The sequence below is a fragment of the Trichechus manatus genome, unplaced genomic scaffold (genome assembly GCF_000243295.1).
Source record: "Trichechus manatus latirostris isolate Lorelei unplaced genomic scaffold, TriManLat1.0 scaffold00080, whole genome shotgun sequence".
In the NCBI taxonomy this organism is placed as follows: Eukaryota; Metazoa; Chordata; class Mammalia; order Sirenia; family Trichechidae; genus Trichechus; species Trichechus manatus.
In genome coordinates this window covers 8,361,450-8,383,546 of record NW_004444016.1, presented here as the reverse complement: position 1 = coordinate 8,383,546, position 22,097 = coordinate 8,361,450, and the positions used below count along the sequence as shown (strand labels likewise).

General features: G+C 40.0%; 3 protein-coding genes across 3 annotated transcripts; all 3 read right to left on the bottom strand.

The window, feature by feature from the left end:
• Positions 1-384: 384 nt before the first annotated feature.
• Positions 385-2,773, bottom strand: LOC101352379 (protocadherin beta-17). Its single transcript, XM_004381105.2, has one exon. It carries the CDS (start codon positions 2,771-2,773, stop codon positions 386-388), a length of 2,388 nt encoding a protein of 795 aa, XP_004381162.1. The 3' UTR covers position 385.
• A 3,005-nt stretch (positions 2,774-5,778) lies between these two features.
• Positions 5,779-8,163, bottom strand: PCDHB6 (protocadherin beta 6). The gene has a single exon (XM_023735623.1). The coding sequence runs from the start codon at positions 8,161-8,163 to the stop codon at positions 5,779-5,781; it is 2,385 nt and encodes a 794-aa protein (XP_023591391.1).
• A 5,320-nt stretch (positions 8,164-13,483) lies between these two features.
• Positions 13,484-16,366, bottom strand: LOC101351509 (protocadherin beta-5). The gene has a single exon (XM_004381101.2). The coding sequence runs from the start codon at positions 16,162-16,164 to the stop codon at positions 13,777-13,779; it is 2,388 nt and encodes a 795-aa protein (XP_004381158.1). The 5' UTR covers positions 16,165-16,366; the 3' UTR covers positions 13,484-13,776.
• Positions 16,367-22,097: the final 5,731 nt, after the last annotated feature.

The following is a 22,097-nucleotide window of genomic DNA, read 5'->3' as shown; positions in this document are numbered from 1 at the left end:
CTGACCAAATAAAACCCTAAGAAAAACCATTTCTGTGCTATTGTGTGAGGTGGCTAACAGAAACCAGGGAAAATGTAAAATACTTAAACAGGAAAACCAAAACCCAATTCTGTTGCTGTCAAGTCCGACTAATAGTGACCCTATCGGACAGAGTAGAACTGCCCCACAGTGTTTCCAGCGAGGGTGGATTCAAACTACCAACCCTTTGGTTTGCAGCCAAGCTGTTAATCACTGCACCAACAGGTAGAAATAGTTATAAATATGGCCTGGCTAGTGACAATAATTACTAAGTGAGAATATGTAAGCTCTTTCTGTGAATGAAAGGGTTAGGAAACTATAGATCAGTAAATATTACCATTAATCCAGTCTTCTCAAAGCCTGATTCCTAATTTAACCCAAAATGATTCCTAAAGTTGGCATTTTCCTCATCCCTACCAGTCTCTTCGACCAAAAAGTTGGGGACTATAGGTTTAAGAAATTTGAACTCGCTGGTCCCAGAACCTCCTGTCAGACAAACCTCATACTGGTAGCTCTGGGACAGGGTCCCTGTGCCGCTGACGTCCACCAAGTGTCCCGGAAAGTGGCCCTCAGGCACGAAGCAGCGACCCGCTGAAGCGGCCCTGTTCCTCCCGCACAGCCGCATCCCGACGAACAGGAGCACGGAGAACAGGAAGAGCGACGAGACTGACGCCAACGCAATGATCAAGTAGACGGTGAGCGAGTCGGCCTGGGCCTCGTCCGCGGCCACCTCCGGGAGCGGTAAGTAGGGCTGCGAGAAGCCGTCCACGAGGAGCACGTGCAGTGTGACGGTGGCCGACATTGGCGGCTCGCCATTGTCCTTGACCAGAACGACGAGTCTGTGCTTGGCAGCGTCGCGCTCGCTCAGCAGCCTGGCGGTGCGCACCTCGCCATTGTGCGCCCACACGCTGAACAGCCCGGGCTCCGTGGCCTTGAGCAGCTGGTAGGACAGCCAGGCGTTCTGGCCTGAGTCGCCGTCCACCGCCACCACCTTGGTCACCAGGTAGCCCGCCTCGGCTGCCCTGGGCACCAATTCGGTGCAGGGCGCAGAGCCGTTCTGCAGCGGGTACAGCACGAAGGGCGAGTTGTCGTTGTCGTCCACGACCACCACGCGCACCAGCGCCTCGCTGCTCAGCGCCGGGGAGCCTGCGTCTGTGGCGCCCACGCGGAACTCGAAGGCTCGCAGGGCCTCGTAATCCAGCGACCTGAGAGCGAACAGGTGCCCGTTGTCCGCGTTGATGGAGACCAAGGAGTCGAGAGGGAGGTGCGGGTCCTGGGGCGGCAGCAGCGAGTAGGTGAGTTGGGCGTTGGTGCCTGAGTCTCTGTCTGTGGCGCTGACGCTGCCTATGTGCAGGGCGGGGCTGTTGTTCTCGCGGACGAACAGGGTGTAGGAGGTTTGGGCGAAGATGGGAGCGTTGTCGTTGACGTCGGAAACCAGCAAGGTTATTTTGTGCTCGGTTTTCAACCTCGGAGTACCCAAGTCTGTGACGGTAATGGTGATGTTATACTCGGCTCTGCTCTCTCTGTCCAGTGACTTCTCTGTTACCAGGGTGTAGAAATTATCTACCGTAGGCTTCAGAAGGAAAGGGAGATGATCCTGGATGGAACACATCATTTTTCCATTGTCCCCGGAATCTGGATCTGAAATTCCGAAAACAGCGACCACAGTCTCAGGGGAGTTTTCTGGGATATCACTGATGAGTAATGACATGGTGAGTTCAGGGGCGTTATCATTCACATCCACCACTTCTATGGCTACGGTGCATTTTCCTGAAAGACCCCCGCCGTCTGAGGCCTCAATTTCCGTAGAGTAAGATTGAATTTCCTCAAAATCCAAGAGTTTTTTTAATCGAATTTCTCCCATGACTGTGTTTATTTCAAATGCCTGAATGACTTGATTTGAAGGTTGAAAAAATGAATAGGAGAGCTCCCCATGGGTTCCAGCATCTAAATCTCTAGCAGAGACGGTGATAACAAGGGAGCCTATCATGCTGTTTTCTGGGACCTTCACCTCGTAGAGCAGCTGAGTAAATTCAGGAGCATTGTCATTGATGTCCAAAACCAGGATGACAACCTGGGATGTCCCAGTCTTGGGTGGTGACCCGCCGTCCAATGCCGTCAGTGTTAACCTGAGCTCAGGCTGCTCCTCACGGTCCAGTGTTTTGTCCAGTACCAGCTCCGGGTATTTCCTGCCATCGCTGTGAGTGCGTGTGAAAAGGTGGAAATGAAAGTTGGTGCTAATCGTATAGTTCTGAACTGTGTTGCTGCCTACGTCCAAATCTTGAGCTATTTTCAAGGGAAACGCCGTCCCTGGATGGCTGTTTTCCAAGATTTTCAGGAGGATTTCACTTTCCAAGAATTCTGGGGCATGGTCATTTATGTCTCCGAGCTGTAGCTCACCTTGAAAAAACTGCACTGGGTTTTTCAGTAACACCTGGAAATGCAGTATACATGGATCCATGTCACCGCACAACTCCTCCCGGTCCAATTTTTCTTTTAGGATCAAATTCCCACTCTTCTGCTGAAGCTGCAGATACTGTTTTTTCCCTTTGGAAAGAATCTGGGCCCCCCGTGCTGCCAGCTCCCCTACGCTCAGCCCCAGATCCTGTGCTAGGTTGGCCACAAATGATCCGCTGTCCCTCTCTTCTAGAACGGAATACTTAATGGTTTCACTGCCCACCTCCCACCACAGTAATAGAATAATAATGGCGATCACTTGCCTTTTCTGCAGTGCTTTGGGGAGCGGCGTATCCATCGTTTCTTTGGGTCCAAAAGATGCAGTATTCAATCACAAAATAATTGTTTCACAGTCAACCCAGCTATCTCGGTTCAATAATCTTGAGTTATTTCTGTTTAACATTGACTGATATGAGGATAGCTGGCTCTCCAAAATCTTCTGTCCCCAGTAATGTAAAATATTTCCTTCCTTCTGTCCGCTGCCAGAAACTGCTCAGGTTTTAATGGAGTCACGGGAGTCTTGCAGAACCAGTTTTTCACTCTCTTAGCCTGCAGCACCACCAAGCGTTCCGCTTTACAACTTCATGTATTTTTCGTTTCAAAGCTGACTGTGATAGCTAAAATGTGTTTCACACTTTTTTTAAGTCAGAGAGTTGTATACGCCCCCTCCCGCCCTTTATGCAATTTTGTTCAGGTGGTTAACAATAATTGTGAGAGCAAAACTCTTCTTTAATAAGGTAAAAGATCAGTGCACAAGACTCTTTCTGCTCAAGACAAAAGTCATTTATTCATTTAGTAAGTATTCATCTGTGCAGGTATCCTTCTAGTTTCTGGGGATAAAACAGTAAATGAAACACAAAAATTCCTGCTCTCATGGAATGTACAGTCTAACACAAAACAACAATTTGTTCTGTTAAAAGAGTGTTATGAATTTTTTTAATCTAGTTTCTACTCTCAAACAAATTTTAATGTATTTGAAACTCCTTGAAAGAAAAAATGAAAACATGATTTTTTGTCAAGCTCTGGATTACATAGCCTTTGGGAGTTGTTTCCTTACATGAATTCATTGTGTGCAATGCCCAGTAAATTTGAGAGGAAAGATTACCAGCTGTTTTATTAGAAATCAGTATAAGGTCAGAATTCAGGCAATGTCTTTTCTACAAACATGAAGAAAGCAATAAAGTAAGGGAACTGAAAAAATATACTTCTTGGAGAAGGTTTCTGACCTGTCTGCATTGAATAAGAGTCTTTCCTGGTTTATGTCCTCTGGACTATGGGAATTGGATTATTTAGAATCACCACTGCTCCAACCAACTAAAGCCATTTGGTTGGAGTGAGAATAGTGGAAGAAGCAGTTCCCCCAAAGAAGAAGACTGCTATTCTAAGGAGAAGAGGGTAGATATATAGGAATACAAAACAGTAAGGGTTCCTTATATTTGTTGAACCAGTAGGTAATCATCTATGAGAATTCACTTATTTGAACAAAATGCAGCCAAATATAGTTTAATTTAGTACAGTTTCATTTTAATTGAGGATAAAAAATAAAATATTAACTCAATTGTCACTTCAGTATAAATTGCCTACCTTTCATGGGAAGTTGGAAAAGGATATTTTTCATAAAATACCACAAATTTAACTGATATAAATAAGGCTAAATATGGGCTAAGATGTGAAAATAACTGAGTTCTATGATTAGTAAAGACAAATAATGCTTATTTATACAGTACTGGAAGGAAAAATCTGACATTACCTAATAACCGCCCACTAAGCAGTGGTTAAAGTGCTCAGTGGCTAATCAAAAGGTTGGCGGTGGGAACCCACCAGCCACTCCATGGGAGAAAGATATGGCAGTTTGCTCCCATAAAGATTATTGCCTTGGAAACCCTATGTGGGTAGTTCTACTCTATCTTATAGGGTCATTATAAGTGGAAATCTGAGTGAGAATAGACTCCATGGCACACACTACCACCACCAACAATAACTTATCTAGGTCTTAGCAAGTATCGTGTAAGAAAGTGGAGGAAGGAGTTTGAAAAATATAATTTGGATTTTAGGAAACAATATATTCAAACTTCCAAATTGTTTGAAAAATACAAGGAGACAAAATATGCTCAGGCATGTTATGTTCTGTAACAGAATTTAGGGTGAGTGGAAGGGTGTTTTCTATCTAGAGGGAAAGCAGACGAGTGATTTAACTAAGCAGTAATAATAATTTCACTGATTGCCAAGGATACTGTATTGTAAATGGAACATTAGCATTTCTTTGTTCCTTGAAAATGTATTATTGTTTTATATTCACTATTGGAATATTAGTAACATTCAACAAATATTTACTAAGCATTTATAACATGCATCAATAACAAGTAAACATAATTGACTTGCGTTTTTGTTTTTTAAATCTATCACTACCTTGCATGAATTCCACAAACTGTGCCATAATTTAATGAGTTGACAGTAAAGAAAATACATATTGACTATTATGGTATACTGAGATACACATAAATATGAATGACTATCTTAGGTGGGAGCCCTGGTGGTGCAGTGGTTAAGAATTCAGCTGCTAACCAAAAGGTCAGCAGTTTGAATCCACCAGCCGCTCCTTGGAAATCCTATGGGACAGGTCTACTCTGTCCTATAGGGTCTCTATGAGTAGGAATCGACTCCACGGCAACAGATTTATCGTACAGCCCTTGTGGTGCAGTGCTTAAAGCACTTGGCTGCTAACTGAAAGGCCAGCAGTTTAAATCCACTATCCGTAAAGATTTACAGCCTTGGAAAGCCGTTGGGGAAGTTCTACTCTGTCCTACAGGGTTGCTATGACTGCATGGCAGTGGATTTTTTATCTTAGGTGCAGCTATCTTTAGTGTTTATCTTTACTGTTTCAAACTGTAGGAGTTATCCCAAAATGAGACTTACATTGGGAGATGGATAACAAACATTCAAATTTTAAAGATCATCTTACATAGTGATAACTATTACCAATAGTTAGAAGGGTAGTCTTACTTAAGGATTTTGGAATATAACTTTTGTAAAATGGATAATTTCAAAACGTTTAAATTACATAAATAAAACTTTTACTTCTTATTCAGATTGTCAAATATAGTTGAGTGAGAGTAATCAAAAAACACTAAAATTATATAGGGAAAATAATGTGTAACCAGTTTGATTTTTTTTTTAAATTTCAACTTAAGAAATAGTAGTAAAATCAGCAAAAAACAGACCGTCAATAACATGCATCAATAACATGTAAACATACGTTATGAGATCTACAAACTTAATACGTAAGGTTTAATAATTCAATACTTAACTGAATTGGAAGCTATTTTGAAAGGTGGAGTTTTCCTCCATTTCCCTCCCAGTTCCCTGGGGAGGGAAGTTGGGGAAAATTGGCTTCAGGAACTTGAACTCGCTGGTACCTGAGCCTCCCGTCAGACAAACCTCATACTGGTAGCTCTGGGACAGGGTCCCGGTACCGCTGATGTCCATCAAGTGGCCCGGAAAGTGGCCTTCAGGAAACGAGTTGCGACCCACCGAAGCGGCCTTGTTCCTCCAGCACAGCTGCACCGCGACGAACAGGAGGACGGAGAACAGGAAGAGCGACGAGACCGACGCCAACGCAATGACCAAGTAGACTGTGAGCGAGTCGGCCTGGGCCTCTTCCGGGTCCACCTCTGGGAGCGGTAGGTAGGGCTGCGAGAAGCCGTCCACAAGGAGCACGTGCAGTGTGACGGTGGCCGACATTGGCGGCTCGCCATTGTCCTTGACCAGAACGACGAGTCTGTGCTTGGCAGCGTCGCGCTCGCTCAGCAGCCTGGCGGTGCGCACCTCGCCATTGTGCGCCCACACGCTGAACAGCCCGGGCTCCGTGGCCTTGAGCAGCTGGTAGGACAGCCAGGCGTTCTGGCCCGAGTCGCCGTCCACCGCCACCACCTTGGTCACCAGGTAGCCCGCCTCGGCTGCCCTGGGCACCAGTTCGGTGCAGGGGGCAGAGCCGTTCTGCAGCGGGTACAGCACGAAGGGCGAGTTGTCGTTGTCGTCCACGACCACCACGCGCACCAGCGCCTCGCTGCTCAGCGCCGGGGAGCCTGCGTCTGTGGCGCCCACGCGGAACTCGAAGGCTCGCAGGGCCTCGTAATCCAGCGACCTGAGAGCGAACAGGTGCCCGTTGTCCGTGTTGATGGAGACCAAGGAGTCGAGAGGGAGGTGCGGGTCCTGGGGCGGCAGCAGCGAGTAGGTGACTTGGGCATTGGTGCCTGAGTCTCTGTCTGTGGCACTGACGCTGCCTATGTGCAGGGCGGGGCTGTTGTTCTCGCGGACGAACAGGGTGTAGGAGGTTTGAGAGAAGGTGGGAGCGTTGTCATTGACGTCAGAAACCAGCAAGGTTATTTTGTGCTCTGTTTTTAGCCTGGGGGTACCCATGTCGGTGACGGTGATGGTGATGTTGTACTTGGCTCTGCCCTCTCTGTCCAGCGGTCCTTCTGTTACCAGGGTATAGACATTCTCTATGGACGGTCTTAGAAGGAAGGGAAGATTGTCATCTATAGAACAGATAACTTGTTGGTTACGTCCAGAATCTGCATCTGAAACACTGAAAACTGCGACTATAATCTCTGGCAAGTTTTCAGGGATGGGGCTGGTGAGTGATGACATGGTCAGTTCAGGGGCATTGTCATTCATGTCCAATACCTGGATGACTACCGAACATTTTCCTGATAGTCCACCGCCATCTGTGGCTTCAACATCCACATGATGAGACTGAAATTCCTCAAAATCCAACGTCCTTCTCAGACGAATTTCTCCTGTGATTGCGTTTATTTCGAAGGGCTGGTTAATGTCATCGACCTGAAATAGGGCATAGGATACCTCCCCAAAGGATCCTGCATCTAAATCTGTCGCTGAGACGGTGACAACCCGTGAGCCTAGGGGGTTGTTCTCGGGGACTTGCACCTCATAGAGCTCCTGAGCAAATACAGGGGCGTTGTCATTGATGTCCAAGACCACAATCTGAATCTCTGCGGTTGCTGACCGGGGAGGAGACCCGCCATCCAACGCCGTGAAGGTTAGCCTGAGTTGGGGCTGCTCCTCCCTATCCAGCGCTTTGTCCAGCACCAGCTCCGGGATCTTTCTGCCGTCACTGCGATTGCGAGTGAGAACATGGAAGTGGGGGTTGGGGCTGATTATGTAGCTCTGAAGGCTGTTGCTGCCAGCGTCTAAATCCTGTGCCATTCTCAAAGGAAATGTCTTTCCTGGTGTGGTAATTTCTGATATTTTCAGGAGCATTTTTCTGGTCGGGAACTCTGGGGCGTGGTCATTTATATCTCTGACCCTCAATTCAGCCTGAAAAAACTGTAAGGGATTTTCCAGTAACACTTGGAAAGGTAGTACACACGGCTCAGTGGATCCACACAGCTCCTCCCGGTCCAGTTTCTCATTTAGCAGCAAATTATGTGTCCGTGGGTCAAGCTGCAAACGCTGTCTGTTCCCTTTGAAAACAACCCGGGCGCCCCGAGCGGCCAGCTCTCCCACCTTGAGTCCTAGGTCCTTTGTCAAGCTGCCCACAAACGTGCCACTTTCTGCCTCCTCCAGCACAGAATACTGCATTGATTCTGAAGCCACCTCCCATAAAAACATCAATATAATAAAACTCTCTACTTGCCTTTTCTTGTGCTGAACTTTTGTCTGAGCCATCTCTATTGTTATGTTAGATTCGAGAGGGAAAAAAACAAAAACAAAAAACCTTTTCAGCTGCCAACTACTACGTCCACCGTCGATCCTCCTGGAACTGAAATGCCCTTGCTGTAGCAACGACTGCCTTCTGAACACTTCTTTAGCTCTCCCTGTAAATGTATTCTGTACTTTTACTTCAGCTTTTTCGGTGTAATGGAGTCCACTGAATCTGTGGAGCTCTTTTAATTCACTCTCTTAGCCTACAGCGCCATCACGCGTTCAAATCTATAACTTCATGAAGTACTCTTCCATTAATACCATTTCTAAAATCTGTGCATTATAAAAACGTCTCAAATTGTAGTGTGTGAACCACATGCATAAAGAATTACCTGGGCGTCTTGGTTAAAAAAAAAAAAGCTAATTCTTGGGAATCCCTCCCGATCTTGGACCAAATTCTCTGGTGGTGCTAATAGGACTCTTTCTCCTTAAGTGGTTCTCATGCACTCTCATGCTGAAGAATCACTCCTTTAATGTAAACTTCTAATAATCAAGTTTGATTCTCTAACAGTGCAATTTATCTCTAATGAGCAGTGTAATTTGTAAGTCCAAGAAGTAAACCACTTAATTGTCCCTACAAACACATCAACAAACCATACAAAACTTGTAAGAAGTTGGTTAACAACACTGGTGGTTTTTGTCTTACCAATGATAAAACAATCATTTCTCTAAGTTGCATGACTTACACAATGATGAGAACAGCATACTTGGTTATGTGGTTACATTTGGACAGTAAAAGGAACAATTAGGCTATTAGGAGGAAAATTCGGGCCAAGAAATAAGTATCTAAGCAAATGAAATTATTTAAAAGAAGAACTAGGAGTAGTCAAGTATTTGTCATAATCATTTTAGGATTCCACTTTAATTTTGTATGAGTAGAATTCGTTGTGATTTTAACGGGCTGGTTAATTTTATAGTATTTTTTTGGTCAAATTCCTCTTCTGTGCTAATCAATTAATCAGGGTCTAAATATATTACCCTGTTGTAGGAGGGTGATGCAATGCAGAAAACATTCACCCTGAAGACACTAGGTTTTATAAATATAGGGCAAATAAGGTAGTGTAAAAAGATGTTTTTAAGGTGAATTACATTTGAGTGGATACCATGGCATTCGATGATGTGACATCATGCCTATGTCCATTCCTATCTCACCAGTTTTTCTCAGATAAATTGGAAAATTTATCTTGAAATATCCTGAGAATGTATAAAATAGTACTGGGTCAGTGTACATAGAAGAACACAAAACACGCCCAACATAATTCAGTTCAGATTGGTTTCATATTTATTGAGAAGTGGAATCAATTGAGTTCAAGCAAAATTCACTTTGGGTAAGAGCCCGTATGACAGAAGATTAAAAAAGAAGATATTTCTCAAAATACTTCAAATGTAGGTAAAATAAAAACCAAAACAAAACCTAACAAACAAAGTCATTGCCATTGAGTCAATTCCGACTCATAGCGATTCTGTACTGGATTCAAACTGCCAACCAAAGCAGCTGGGCTCTTAACAACTGTGCCACCAGGGCTCCAAAATAAGTAAAGCCAAACAAAATCTAAACTCTGAACAGATGAGATCATTTTGCAGTTAAAAACCACCTCTATCTACCCAAAAGAATAAAGAGAAGATCAATGTGACCAGCCTCTAGGGTTCACTTGATAAATACTAATGAAAACAGACTGTTGCTTAAGGATATGCATAGCTTATTTCCCTGACATTAAAAACAAATTAACCCATGAAGCAAAACCCACAATCATAAACATCTTGGATGGATTTAGTTTCCTCTCTGAAACAAGCCTATTTCCAGCACAATCCTAAATGTTTCCTGAGTGAGCATTCTAAGTTGCGTTTCAATCTTAATGGCATCTCTGGAATCTGAAGAGCCCTTTATTCACTCTCTGCCTGCAGCACCACGAGGCATCCTTAAACACAACCTATTGAATTATTTTTCATTTTAAAGCAAATTTTATTAATAACACGTTATATGTCTAATTCAATTTAGATCACTGAAATATCTTTTTAAGAGTGTTTCACTTTTGGTTCCTGAGAATATTGGTAGTTATGATAGAAAGAAGATAATATCAATAGATTATAAAAAAAGATATTAGTTGAGTATATCAAGAAACTGCCTTTTTATATAAAGGAGATTTCATTAGACTGCTTCAGGAGAACTTTTATCGGCTTGATTCCATTTGTTTTGATTTGACTTGCTAGAGTAGAGTTGAATTGACTGCTTTCTTAAGCATGTTCTCACAAGGAATCATCTAAAATTTTTATTGTGGAAAAATTCCAACATATACAAAGTAAATAGAATAGCATAACAAACCTCTATATACTTATCACCCAGCTCCACAACATTCTGTTATTCTTGTTTCATCTGTACCTTTCCATCCATTCTCTGCCTCCCACTCAATGATTATTTTTATATAGTTCTTTTCTTGAGGTAATGCTTACATAAATTGAAATGCACCAATCTTAACTGTACCATTTTAACAAATTGATATGTCTGATAACCCACACCTCTTTCAGGATATAGAACATTTCCATTATTCACTGAAACTTATCTTAATCTTATTTCTCAGCTTAATTTTAGCAATTGGGTGGCAAAATCTTGATTTTCTTTGGACACAACATGGAAAAGGAAACAATGAAAAAAAGCACCATATCCTGATCATGTATGCTAAACTGAAGTGATGAATAGTTTTAAGATTAATTCAGCTGGATGATTACCAATGCTCTGAAATAGTATTTAAACTGGTGAAACATTATAAAGTATGTTAAATTTAATTTTCTTTGTAGCTTATAATAATTACATGGTTAAGCTGAGTTTCATTATTATGCTACAGATGTTTGCTTTCCTCTAATTCCATTATAATTTAAAACAATTCTTGAAGTTTATTAAAAATGAAAGATAAATTCAAAACTAACTTCCAAAGATAAATGGAACCTCTTACAAGTCTTCTTTAATTATATTCAAAGAAAAGCACAATAATTTAGGGAAAAGATAGATTATAAGTAAGCAATCAATTAAAGAAGTCTCTTGATTGATGGAAGATATGCTGCCAACAAGTTTGAAAATAAGATATAAAGGATGTGAGGCTAAACCACATTTGAAATATCAAATGGTTGAGTAAAAAGACTTTTTTGTCAGTCTTGCCAGAGGTTTGTCAACTTTATTGATCTTTTCAAAGAACCAGCTTTTTGTTTCATTGATTCTTCTGTTGCAATAGAAACATGAATTAGATTCTGTTGGTTGGTGACATTGTTGAGCTCTTCTATACCCTTGCTGATTTTATGTTTAGTTGTTCTATCAGATGTTGAGAGAGAGGTGTTGAAGTCTCTAACTATAATTGTGGATTTGTCTATTTTTCCTCTCAGGTCTATCAGTTTTTGCTTCACGTATTTTGCAGTTCTGTTGTTTGGTGCATACACATTTATGATCGCTGTGTCTTCCTGATGGTTTGACCCTTTTTTTCATTATATAGTGTTCCTTTCTTTCTCTGATAATTTTCTTTGCTCTGAAGCGTACTTTACCTGACATTAATGTGGCCACTCCTGCTTTCTTTTGGTTAATGTTTGCATGATATATTTTTCCATTCCTTTTACTTTCAACCTACCTATATCATTATATTTGAAGTGAGTTGCTTGTAGACAGCATACAGTTGGATCAAGCTTTTAAAAAATTTTACTCCATTCTTCCAATCTCTTTCTTTTAATTGGTATATTTAGGCCATTTACATTTAATATAATTATTGAGAGCTTAAGTCTGCCATTTTATTTTTTGTTTTCTGTTCTCTTTGTTTTTTATTTATCTGTTTTTCTTACTGGGTTACTAGAATTTTTTTGGAATTCCATTTTGATGTGTTCATGGTATTTTTGACTATATCATTTTGTATAGTTTTTTAGTGGCTGCTGTAGGTATTATATTCACCAATGTTATCATTTTACCTTAGGTTATACTCACTTATAGATCATTTAGTCCAGATCAGAGCAGAAAGATAACGGGCTTCAGGTAGGAAATATGGGAAACAATTATTGATTGACACTTTCAAAATATTTAAAGATATGATAAAGCCAACTAATAGAGTCTAAAATGGTTAATCTATCTGATCTTGATTCTAAGAATATTCTACTTTGACACAGGAAGCACAATATTGGATTCAAAGAGCAGGAAACACAGTGCTTAATCACTAAGTAATAACTCTCTGCAATGAACAATATTTTGAGAAACAGAAAAGCAGCCTCTGACAACCAGGAACTGGCCTGGCGCTCACAGCTAGCCATGGTCTTCTCCTGTTGAACATAAAAGTTTTCACAGAAAACTAATATGAGAAAAGACCATTGTGACCCTGATGTAGCAAGACCAAAATAATATTACTTCATAATCAAGTTTGAGCAGAGATAAAAACAAGAACATTGTCCAAACCACAAAAATGACCAAAGAGCCCCTTTCCTGGCTTATATGAGTGAATTTTACTTCTTTACCAATTACAGTTTCAACTCACTTTGTTTTCTTAATTATGATCATAGAATTACCCCCTCCTCCTGAATGCATCCAATCCAGAAATACATACCCACGTTTGCCAAAAGACATATACAAGAAAGAGCCCAGCAGCACTGTTCGTAATAGCCAACCCTACACCAACCCAAATATCCATCTACAGTACAATGGGTAATAAATTGTGGCATATTCACACACTGGAATTCTGTATAGCAATGAGAATGAAAGCACTAAAAATAAAAGTAGTATCATGGATAAATTTCACAAACATAATGTGTAAAAGAAGCTAGAAACAAAGCAGTTCATGCTCTACTATTCCATTTATATAAATTCAAAACAGGCGTAACTAACCCATGATATTGGAAGTGAGGATATCTGTTATCCTTGGGTTCATAGTGATTGTAAGGGATAATTTGTGTGGAATCTGGTGTGCTGGTAACCTTTTCTCTTTTTGTCAAGCTGCTAGTACCAAGTTTGTTCACTTTGTGAAAATACATTGAGCTGAACATCAAGGATTTGGTCACTTTTCTGTACATATGTTAGCATTCAGTAAAGAAATTTGTTTTAAAAATGTTAGCCAGTGAGGAGCAGAGCTGGGAAAGAAAAACAAATAGGTTGTTTTTGATTTTTATCATAATGCTTTCTCACATACTTGATTTGTTATCATGCACATGTATTCCCTTCTAAAGCAATTAAAATTATGTAAACTTTTTTATTTTGCTATTTAACATCAAATACACTTAGAGTTTAATGAAACAAAATGAGTAGAATACTGAGAAAATATACTTAATATTTGATTTTCTTAAGACAATTCATCATGACAAATTACTACAAGAAGGGCACGAATTTCAGGAAAATCAATGCCATGCATGTATTTGGAATGGGCACTATGTAAATAAATGCAGATGAAGTAGAATTGAGTTTTACAAAATTGCACAAGATAAAGTTCAATGGACAAATCCATTACAAAAGAAAAATCAAGGTTATACCTGCTGGTGGATTTTTTCTCCATGACACTCTCAAACTATCTAGGAAGGTTAAGGATAAATGCCAGAACATATTGCATCATGATCAGATCGCTAATTGAACCCAAAGCTATTCCAAGATGTGGTGTTTTTATCAATTTCTTTGCTAGTGCTCTGGGGCAGGAAATTGGGGATAATCGGCTTCAGGAATTTGAACTCATTTGTCCTGGAGCCTCCTGTCAGACTTATCTCATACCGATAGCTATGGGACAGTGTCCCAGTGTTGTTGAAGTCCGCCAAGTGGCCCGGAAAGTGGCCCTCAGGCACCGGATGGCGGCCCACGGAGGCGGCCTTGTTCCTCCTGCACAGCCGCACAGCGACGAACAGAAGCACAGAAAACAGGAAGAGCGACGAGACTGACGCCAACGCAATGACCAAGTAGACTGTGAGCGAGTCGGCCTGGGCCTCATCCGGGGCCACCTCCGGGAGCGGTAAGTAGGGCTGCGAGAAGCCGTCCACCAGGAGCACGTGCAGCGTGACGGTGGCCGACATTGGCGGCTCGCCATTGTCCTTGACCAGAACGACGAGTCTGTGCTTGGCAGCGTCGCGCTCGCTCAGCAGCCTGGTGGTGCGCACCTCGCCATTGTGCGCCCACACGCTGAACAGCCCGGGCTCCGTGGCCTTGAGCAGCTGGTAGGACAGCCAGGCGTTCTGGCCTGAGTCGCCGTCCACCGCCACCACCTTGGTCACCAGGTAGCCCGCCTCGGCTGCCCTGGGCACCAGTTCGGTGCAGGGCGCAGAGCCGTTCTGCAGCGGGTACAGCACGAAGGGCGAGTTGTCGTTGTCGTCCACGACCACCACGCGCACCAGCGCCTCGCTGCTCAGCGCCGGGGAGCCTGCGTCTGTGGCGCCCACGCGGAACTCGAAGGCTCGCAGGGCCTCGTAATCCAGCGACCTGAGAGCGAACAGGTGCCCGTTGTCCGCGTTGATGGAGACCAAGGAGGCGAGAGGGAGGTGCGGGTCCTGGGGCGGCAGCAGCGAGTAGGTGACTTGGGCGTTGGTGCCTGAGTCTCTGTCTGTGGCGCTGACGCTGCCTATGTGCAGGGCGGGGCTGTTGTTCTCGCGGACGAACAGGGTGTAGGAGGATTGGAAGAAGGTGGGTGCGTTGTCATTGACGTCGGAGACCAGCACGGTTATGTTGTGCTGGATTTTTAGCCTTGGTGACCCCAAGTCAGTGACGGTGATGGTGATTTTGTACTCGGCTCTGCTCTCTCTGTCCAGTGGCCTCTCTGTCACTAGCATGTAAAAGTTCTTGAATGTGGGTTTCAGGAGAAATGGGAGGTTGTCCTGGATGGAGCAAACCATCCTTCCGTTGTCCCCAGAGTCTGGATCTGAAACACTGAAAACAGCAACTACAGTTTCGGGGGCGTTTTCTGGCGTAGGGCTGCTGAGCGTAGACATAGTCAGTTTAGGGGCGTTGTCATTCACATCCACCACTTCTACAGCTACAGTGCATTTTCCTGAAAGGCCCCCGCCGTCTGTGGCTACAATTTCCACGTTATAATGTCGAGTTGCCTCGAAATCCAGTATCCTTTTAAGACGAATTTCTCCTTTAATTTCGTCGATTTCAAATGGCTTAGTAACTTCGTCCCCTTGGAAAAGAGCGTAGGCTACACTCCCGTATGTTCCTGCATCTAAATCTCGGGCAGAGACAGCGACAACTAAGGATTTAAGGGGGCTGTTCTCGGGGACCTGTACCTCATAGAGTGACTGCAAAAACTCAGGGGCGTTGTCATTGATGTCCACGACTTCAATGAGGACTGCGGTTGTCCCGGACCTGGGCGGAGCTCCACCATCCAGCGCCGTGATGGTTAAACTGAGTTCAGGCTGCTCTTCCCGATCCAGTGGTTTGTCCAGCACCAGCTCCGGGTATTTTCTGCCATCTCCGCGATTATGCGTGAGAACATGAAAATGGGAGTTGGGGAGAATTGTGTAGTTCTGAACAGTGTTGCTACCTATGTCAGAGTCCTGAGCTATTTTCAAAGGGAACACAGTCCCTGGCTGGACGCTCTCTGGGATTTTTAGGAGCATTTCACTCTCTGGGAACTCTGGGGAATGGTCATTTATATCTTCGAGCTGCAGTTCAACTTGAACAAACTGCACCGGGTTTTCCAGTAATAGCTGGAAATGCAATATACAGGGTTCTGTTGCCCCGCACAGCGCCTCCCGGTCTAGTTTTTCATGTAGAAGCAAATTCCCGGTCTTTACATCAAGCTGCAAGAGCTGTTTGTTTTCTTTGTAATGGATTCTCGCGCCCCGAGTGGCCAGTTCCCCCACCCTGAGATCCAGGTCTTTTGCCAGGTTGGCCACAAAAGAGCCGCTTTCTATTTCTTCTGGCATAGAATACCTAATTGCCTCAGCGTCAACCTCCCACAAAATCAACAGCATAGCAAGAAAGATAACTTGCCTTTTCTGTGGCGTTTTTGCTAGCGCAGTCTCCATTGTTCAGTCCCGGTCCAGAAGATGCAGTTTCTTCAGCTCGGTATACAATCAATCCAGATGATTTGGTTAAATAACCTCGAAGTAGATATTTCTGATTCTGATTTGCACTGGTATGCCCTCTCTGAAGATCTCTGTCCCTAGATCTTACCTAAAATGCTTTCTTCTTTTAGTGAGCATCCAGAGTTCTGATTCCCAGCTGAATGGCGCCGGTGAAAGCCAGACACTGTTATTCACTCTCTTAGCCTGCAGCGCCACCAGGCGTCCTTTTTTTTTTTTTTAAAAAAAAAACTACTTCGTATCGTATTTACCATTTCATTCCAAACTTTAAACCTGGTATGTATCAAAATTCTTTGGAGTCACAGAAGCGCTCCCCATATTTCCAGCTCTTAGTTATAAGAAGATGAAATAAATACTTGCCAAGTGAATTTTAAATGAAAGAATAATTTTGAGAACTAAAATGATACATTAGTATTCTCAATAAAAGTACCTTTTGAGTACATGAAGAAATTAGTTTTTGTAGGTTTCTTATTTGATTATAGCCAAGAAACAAATGATAATGGATGCATGAAAACTTTAAATTTTTATAAAAACATTTTTATTTTGAAGTGCAACATACATCAGAAAAAGTACAAATCAAAACTGCACAACTCAATGGATTTTCACCAAGTGAGGAGCAGAACCTATATTTAAAAATAAAACATTACCAAAACCCAAGAAACCCCTTCCCGCTACTGTCTGGTCACTACCTCCCCATAAAGGTAAGCACTATTCTGACTTATATTATCATAAATTTTTTTCACTTGGGGGTATCTTGTACATAAATTGAGTTATAGAGCATTTAGTCTTTTGTGTCTAGCTTCTTTCACTCAACGTTACGTTTGTAAAATTCATCTATTACATGTTGCTCTGATTAGTTTTATCCCCATTTAGCTTATATTATTCTGTTGTATGAAAACATCACAATTTGTTTATCATTCTCCAGTTAATTGTCATTGGAATTTTCCCAGTTTGGGGAAATTATGAGTGGTAATTCTATGAACATACTTGCACTTGTATTTTGGTGGGCATATTTCTGTATTTATGGTGGATATAGTCCTAGGAGTGACATCGCTTTGCATTAAGGTGTGCACATATATTTAGCTTCAGCAGATATTGCGAAACAGTTTTGAAAAGTGGTTGTACCAACACCAGAGTTCCAGTTGCTCCATATCCTTATTAACATTTGATATTATCTTTTTCATTTTAGACACTGGCGAGTGTGTGGTGGTGTCATATTGTAACTTTAATTAGTATTTCACTGATAATTAATTAAATTGAGCACATTTTCATGCTTATTGACCATTAAGATACATTCTTGTCGTATGCTTGTTCAAGTCTTTTGTCCATTTTTCTATTTGAAGAATTTGCCTTTTTTCTTATTCTGTAGAAGTTCCTTAAATATTCTGAATATAAGTCCTTTTCAGATGTATATGTTGCAAATATCATCTCGCATTCTATGGCTTGCGTTTTAACTCTCTTATGGCATCTTTTTTAAAGGTGTTTTTGGAAGGAGCCGTTGTGGTGCAGTGCTTAAGTGCTGGGTTGCTAACTGAAAGGTTGGGCTGCTAACTGAAAGGTTGGCCGTTTGCTCTCCCAGAGAAAGACATCTGTTTCAATAAAGATTACAGCCTTGGAAACCCTATGGGGCAGTTTTACTCTGTCCACTACGGTCACTATGAGTTGGAATTGACTCAAGGTAATGGGTTTAGTATTCTTGGTTGATGGTGTATTTTGACGAACTAAAGTTAATTTTAATCTAATTTGTCAATATTTTAAATTTATGGACAATTTTTTAATCCTGTTTAAGTATTTGCATTTTTAAAAATGCATTACTTTAATTTTCACATTTAGAGCTATAATCCACCTGAAATTAATTTGTTCATAAAAATGAATTAGGGTCAATTTTTTTTTTCATATGAATATCCAAATGACCTACCACCACCTGCTGAAAAGAGGCTCTATTCCCCATTATTTTGACTGCATCATCTTTTTTATAAATCAGGTCATCATATATCTCTACATCTGCTCTTTTCATTCAGTTTTTCTCTTTGTCTATCCTGTAATACCATTCTGTCATAATTACTCTAGATTTAAAATAGGTTTTGTTATATGATAAGTTTAAGTCCTCCAGGTTTTTTCTTCAAGATTACCTTGGTTATTATTGTCCCTTTGCATTTCCATATAAGCTTTCAATTCAACTTGTCAATTTTAACAAAGAAATCTGCTGAAATTTTGTTTGGGATTTTATTGCATCTATAGATCAACTTGGAGAGAGTTGACATTAGTGAACATCGTGTATCCCTCTATTTACTTAGATCTTTAATTTTTCTTAAGAATGTATTATAGTTTTCAATGTAGAGGTCTTGCACATCTTCTATTATATTTGTTCCTAGGTATTTGATATTCTGAAAGCTACTGTAAGTGATATTTTTAAATTTAAATTTTCTGTTTGTTGTTGCTATATAATGTAAAATAGAATTTATATTTCTAGGTTGACTTTGTATCTAGTGGCATTACTAACTTCACTTATTAATTCTTATAGATTGTAGATTCTTTGTGACTTTTTATGTATACAACCGTGTCAATTAAAAAAAAGACTTAAAAAATTTCTTGCCTTTCAATCATTCTGCCTTTTATTTCTTTTTTGCCTTATTCCACTGGTTAGGATCTGTAGTAAAATTCTGAACTGAAGTGGAAACAGCAGGCATCCTTGTCTCATTCCTGATCTTTGGGAAAATGCTTTCAATAATTTGCCATTAACGATGATGTTTACTGTAGGTTTTAAAGACATTCTGAAAGTTCCCTTCTATTTTTAGTTTGCTAACCATTCTACCATGAACGTGTATTGAATTTTATCTAATGACTTTTTCTGCATCCATTGAGATAATATTTTTCTTCTTTATCTGTTAATGTGAATTACATTGATTGATTTTCAAATGTTAAACCATATTTGCAATTCTACAATAAACTGATTTTCTCATGATGTATTATTTCCCTTTTATATATCCCTCAGTTTTATTTGATGATACTTTGTTTAGAATTTTTCCATTGATGTATAAAAGAGATTGGTTTGTAATTTTCCTTTTTAAAATAATATCCTAGTCAGTGTTGAATGTCAAAGTTATGCTGGCACCAAAATGGTTTGGGAAATATTTCCTATTCTTCTATTCTTTGAAATACTTTGTATGAATTGGGGCTAATTCTTCCATAAATATTTGGAAGAATTCACCAGTGTGAATTGGAGTGGGAAAGTTTCTAATAACAACTTTTATTTATTGGATATGACTAATCAGATTCTCTATTTTTGTTTCAATTTTGGTAGATTGTGGTTTTAGATTTTTTTATTTTATATAAATTGTCAAATTTATTGGCATAAAATTGGTAATAATATCCCCTTTTTATCTTTTTAATGTCTGTAGGATTGGTAGTGACGGTCTCTTTTTCATTCATAATATAGGTAGTTGATGTTTTCTTTTTTCTTGATTAGACTTACTAGGGGTTTTTAATTTTATTAATCAATACAAAAAACCAACTTTAAGCTTTGTTTTCTTTGTTTTATATTTTTGTCTGTTTTATTGATTTCTGCATATATGTATGTGTACATATATGATTTTCTCCCATCTTTATTTGCATTTGATTTGATGTTCTTTTTCTAGCTGCTTGAGCTAAAAGCTTAGATTATTGACTTTTAGTCTTTTAATCTTTTCTAATATGTGCATTTAAGACTTTACATTTTCCTCTAAGCCCTGCCTTGTTATGTCAGATCTTAATTTTTACCCAGTTCAAAATATTTTAAAATTTCTGTTGTGATTTTTTTTTTTGATCCAGGGATTAAATTATTTAATTTTGAAGCATTTGGGTATTTCTTATTATATTTTTATTTATAGTGTAATTCCACTTTTGTCAGAGAACATACTTTGAGTCATTTAATTTTTTTTTATTTAAGACTTGATTTATGATACAGGATATGGACAACTTTGATATATTCCATATGCACATTAAAAATGCATATTCTCCAGTGTGCTATGTATGTTAATTTCTTCAAATAGATGTTTGCATTTTTCAGATCTTCTACATTCTTGTTGTTTTTGCCTGCTTATTCTATCAGGTATTCAGAGAGTTGTATTAAATCTCCTACCATGATTGTGGATTTGTATGTTTCTCTTTTGTGTTTTGTAAACTTAATTATATTCTTTTGTAGTTATCTTTTGAAGGAATATTAAGTCTTAGAATTGGGATATATTTCTGCTAGATTTACCCCCTTATCATTATAAAATGTCTTTATCTCTAATAATGCATTTTTCCTTAAAGTCTCTTTTGTCTTATGTAAGTATAAAAAACAAAAAATCCCGTTGCCATCGAGTGGATTCCGATTCATAGCGACCCTATAGGCCAGAGTCGAACTGCCCCATAGGGTTTCCAAGGAGTGGCTGGTGGATTCAAACTGCCTACGTTTTGGTTAGCAGCAGAGCTCTTAACCACTGCGCCGCCAGGGCTCCATGTAAGTATAAGCCCCCGCAAAAAATGTCGATTCCGACTCATAGCGACCCTACAGAACAGAGTAGAACTGCCCCATAAGGTTTCCAAGACTGAGGCTGTAATCTTTACCGAAGCAGACTGCCACTTCTTTCTCCAGTGCAGCGGCTGGTGGGTTTGAACCGCCAGACTTGCAGTTAGCAGCCAGGTGCTGAACCACTGCGCTTTTTTGTATGTGTAGCTGCGCTAATTTTACTTTGGCTGGTGTTTGCATTATATAACTTTTCTCATTTTCTTTTTTTTACTTTCACATAAAAGTTGAAAATAAACATATGTATATGTATTTCTTAAATTCAGTCTGACAATTTTGTTTTTTAATTGGATTATTTAGTTTATATTTAATGTAATATTTGATATCTTTCTGTTTATATTTACCATTTAATTATTTTTTTTCATTTACCCCTCTTGTTTTATGTTTCTTTTTTTCTTTTTGATCATTCAAATATTTGTTATTTTCCTTTACTATTTTTAGATATTCTTTTATTGGTTATCCTAGAGATTACAGCCTTCATCTTTGACTTAAAAACTTCCAACACAAATTATTAATTTTCTGCTTCTGTAATATGCTTAGAATCTTAGAACTCTTTAACTCCATTTACCCTTCTTTCTGTTGTTATAAATTTAAATTTTATATACATTTTAAATCCTTTAAGAAAGTACTGTTATTGCCCTGTGTCATCAATATTCAGTCAGTATTCATTTATATTTATCCTTCTTGCTGTCTTCATTCCTTCTTGAAATTCTGTGATTCCTTTAGGACTGTTTTCCTTATGCTTGATAAATTCAATTTAGTATTTCTTTTAGTGCAGGTGTAACTGGATTAATCCTCTCAGTTTTTGTTTGTCTGAAAACTTCATTTTTCACAGGAATAGAATTCTAGTCTGGTAGTTATTTTACTTCATGACTTTAAAGACATTATTGTTTTGTCTTCTGGTTTCATGATTTATGTTAGGAAGTCAGCTCTTCATCTTATTATTGCTCTTTTAAATGTAATGTGTCATTTTTATGTGTTTGCTTTTAAGATTTTCTCTTTGACTTTGGCCTTCAGCTGCCTTCTTATGATGTGTCTAGCTGTACTTTGTTTTTTATTTATCCTGACTGGGTTTCACTGAGTGCCTTGAGGAGCTAAGGTTTTTCATCAATTTTGTTAAAAGTTAAATTCTTGGTCATTATCTCTTCAAATATTGCTTATTCTCCACTCTTATTATCTCTTCTCAGTTTAGAATTTCAATCACATGCATATTAGAGTTTTTCATTATATTCCACATGTCACTGTTCTTTTCTGTATTTTTCCTCTATGCTTCTATTTGTATATTTTACATTGACCTGTAAAATTCACTTACATTCACTCATCCTGT

Excerpts from the sequence above, each read along its gene's own strand:
- LOC101352379 (XM_004381105.2), bottom strand. The coding sequence starts at position 2,773 with ATGGATACGCCGCTCCCCAAAGCACTGCAGAAAAGGCAAGTGATCGCC.
- PCDHB6 (XM_023735623.1), bottom strand. The coding sequence starts at position 8,163 with ATGGCTCAGACAAAAGTTCAGCACAAGAAAAGGCAAGTAGAGAGTTTT.
- LOC101351509 (XM_004381101.2), bottom strand. The coding sequence starts at position 16,164 with ATGGAGACTGCGCTAGCAAAAACGCCACAGAAAAGGCAAGTTATCTTT.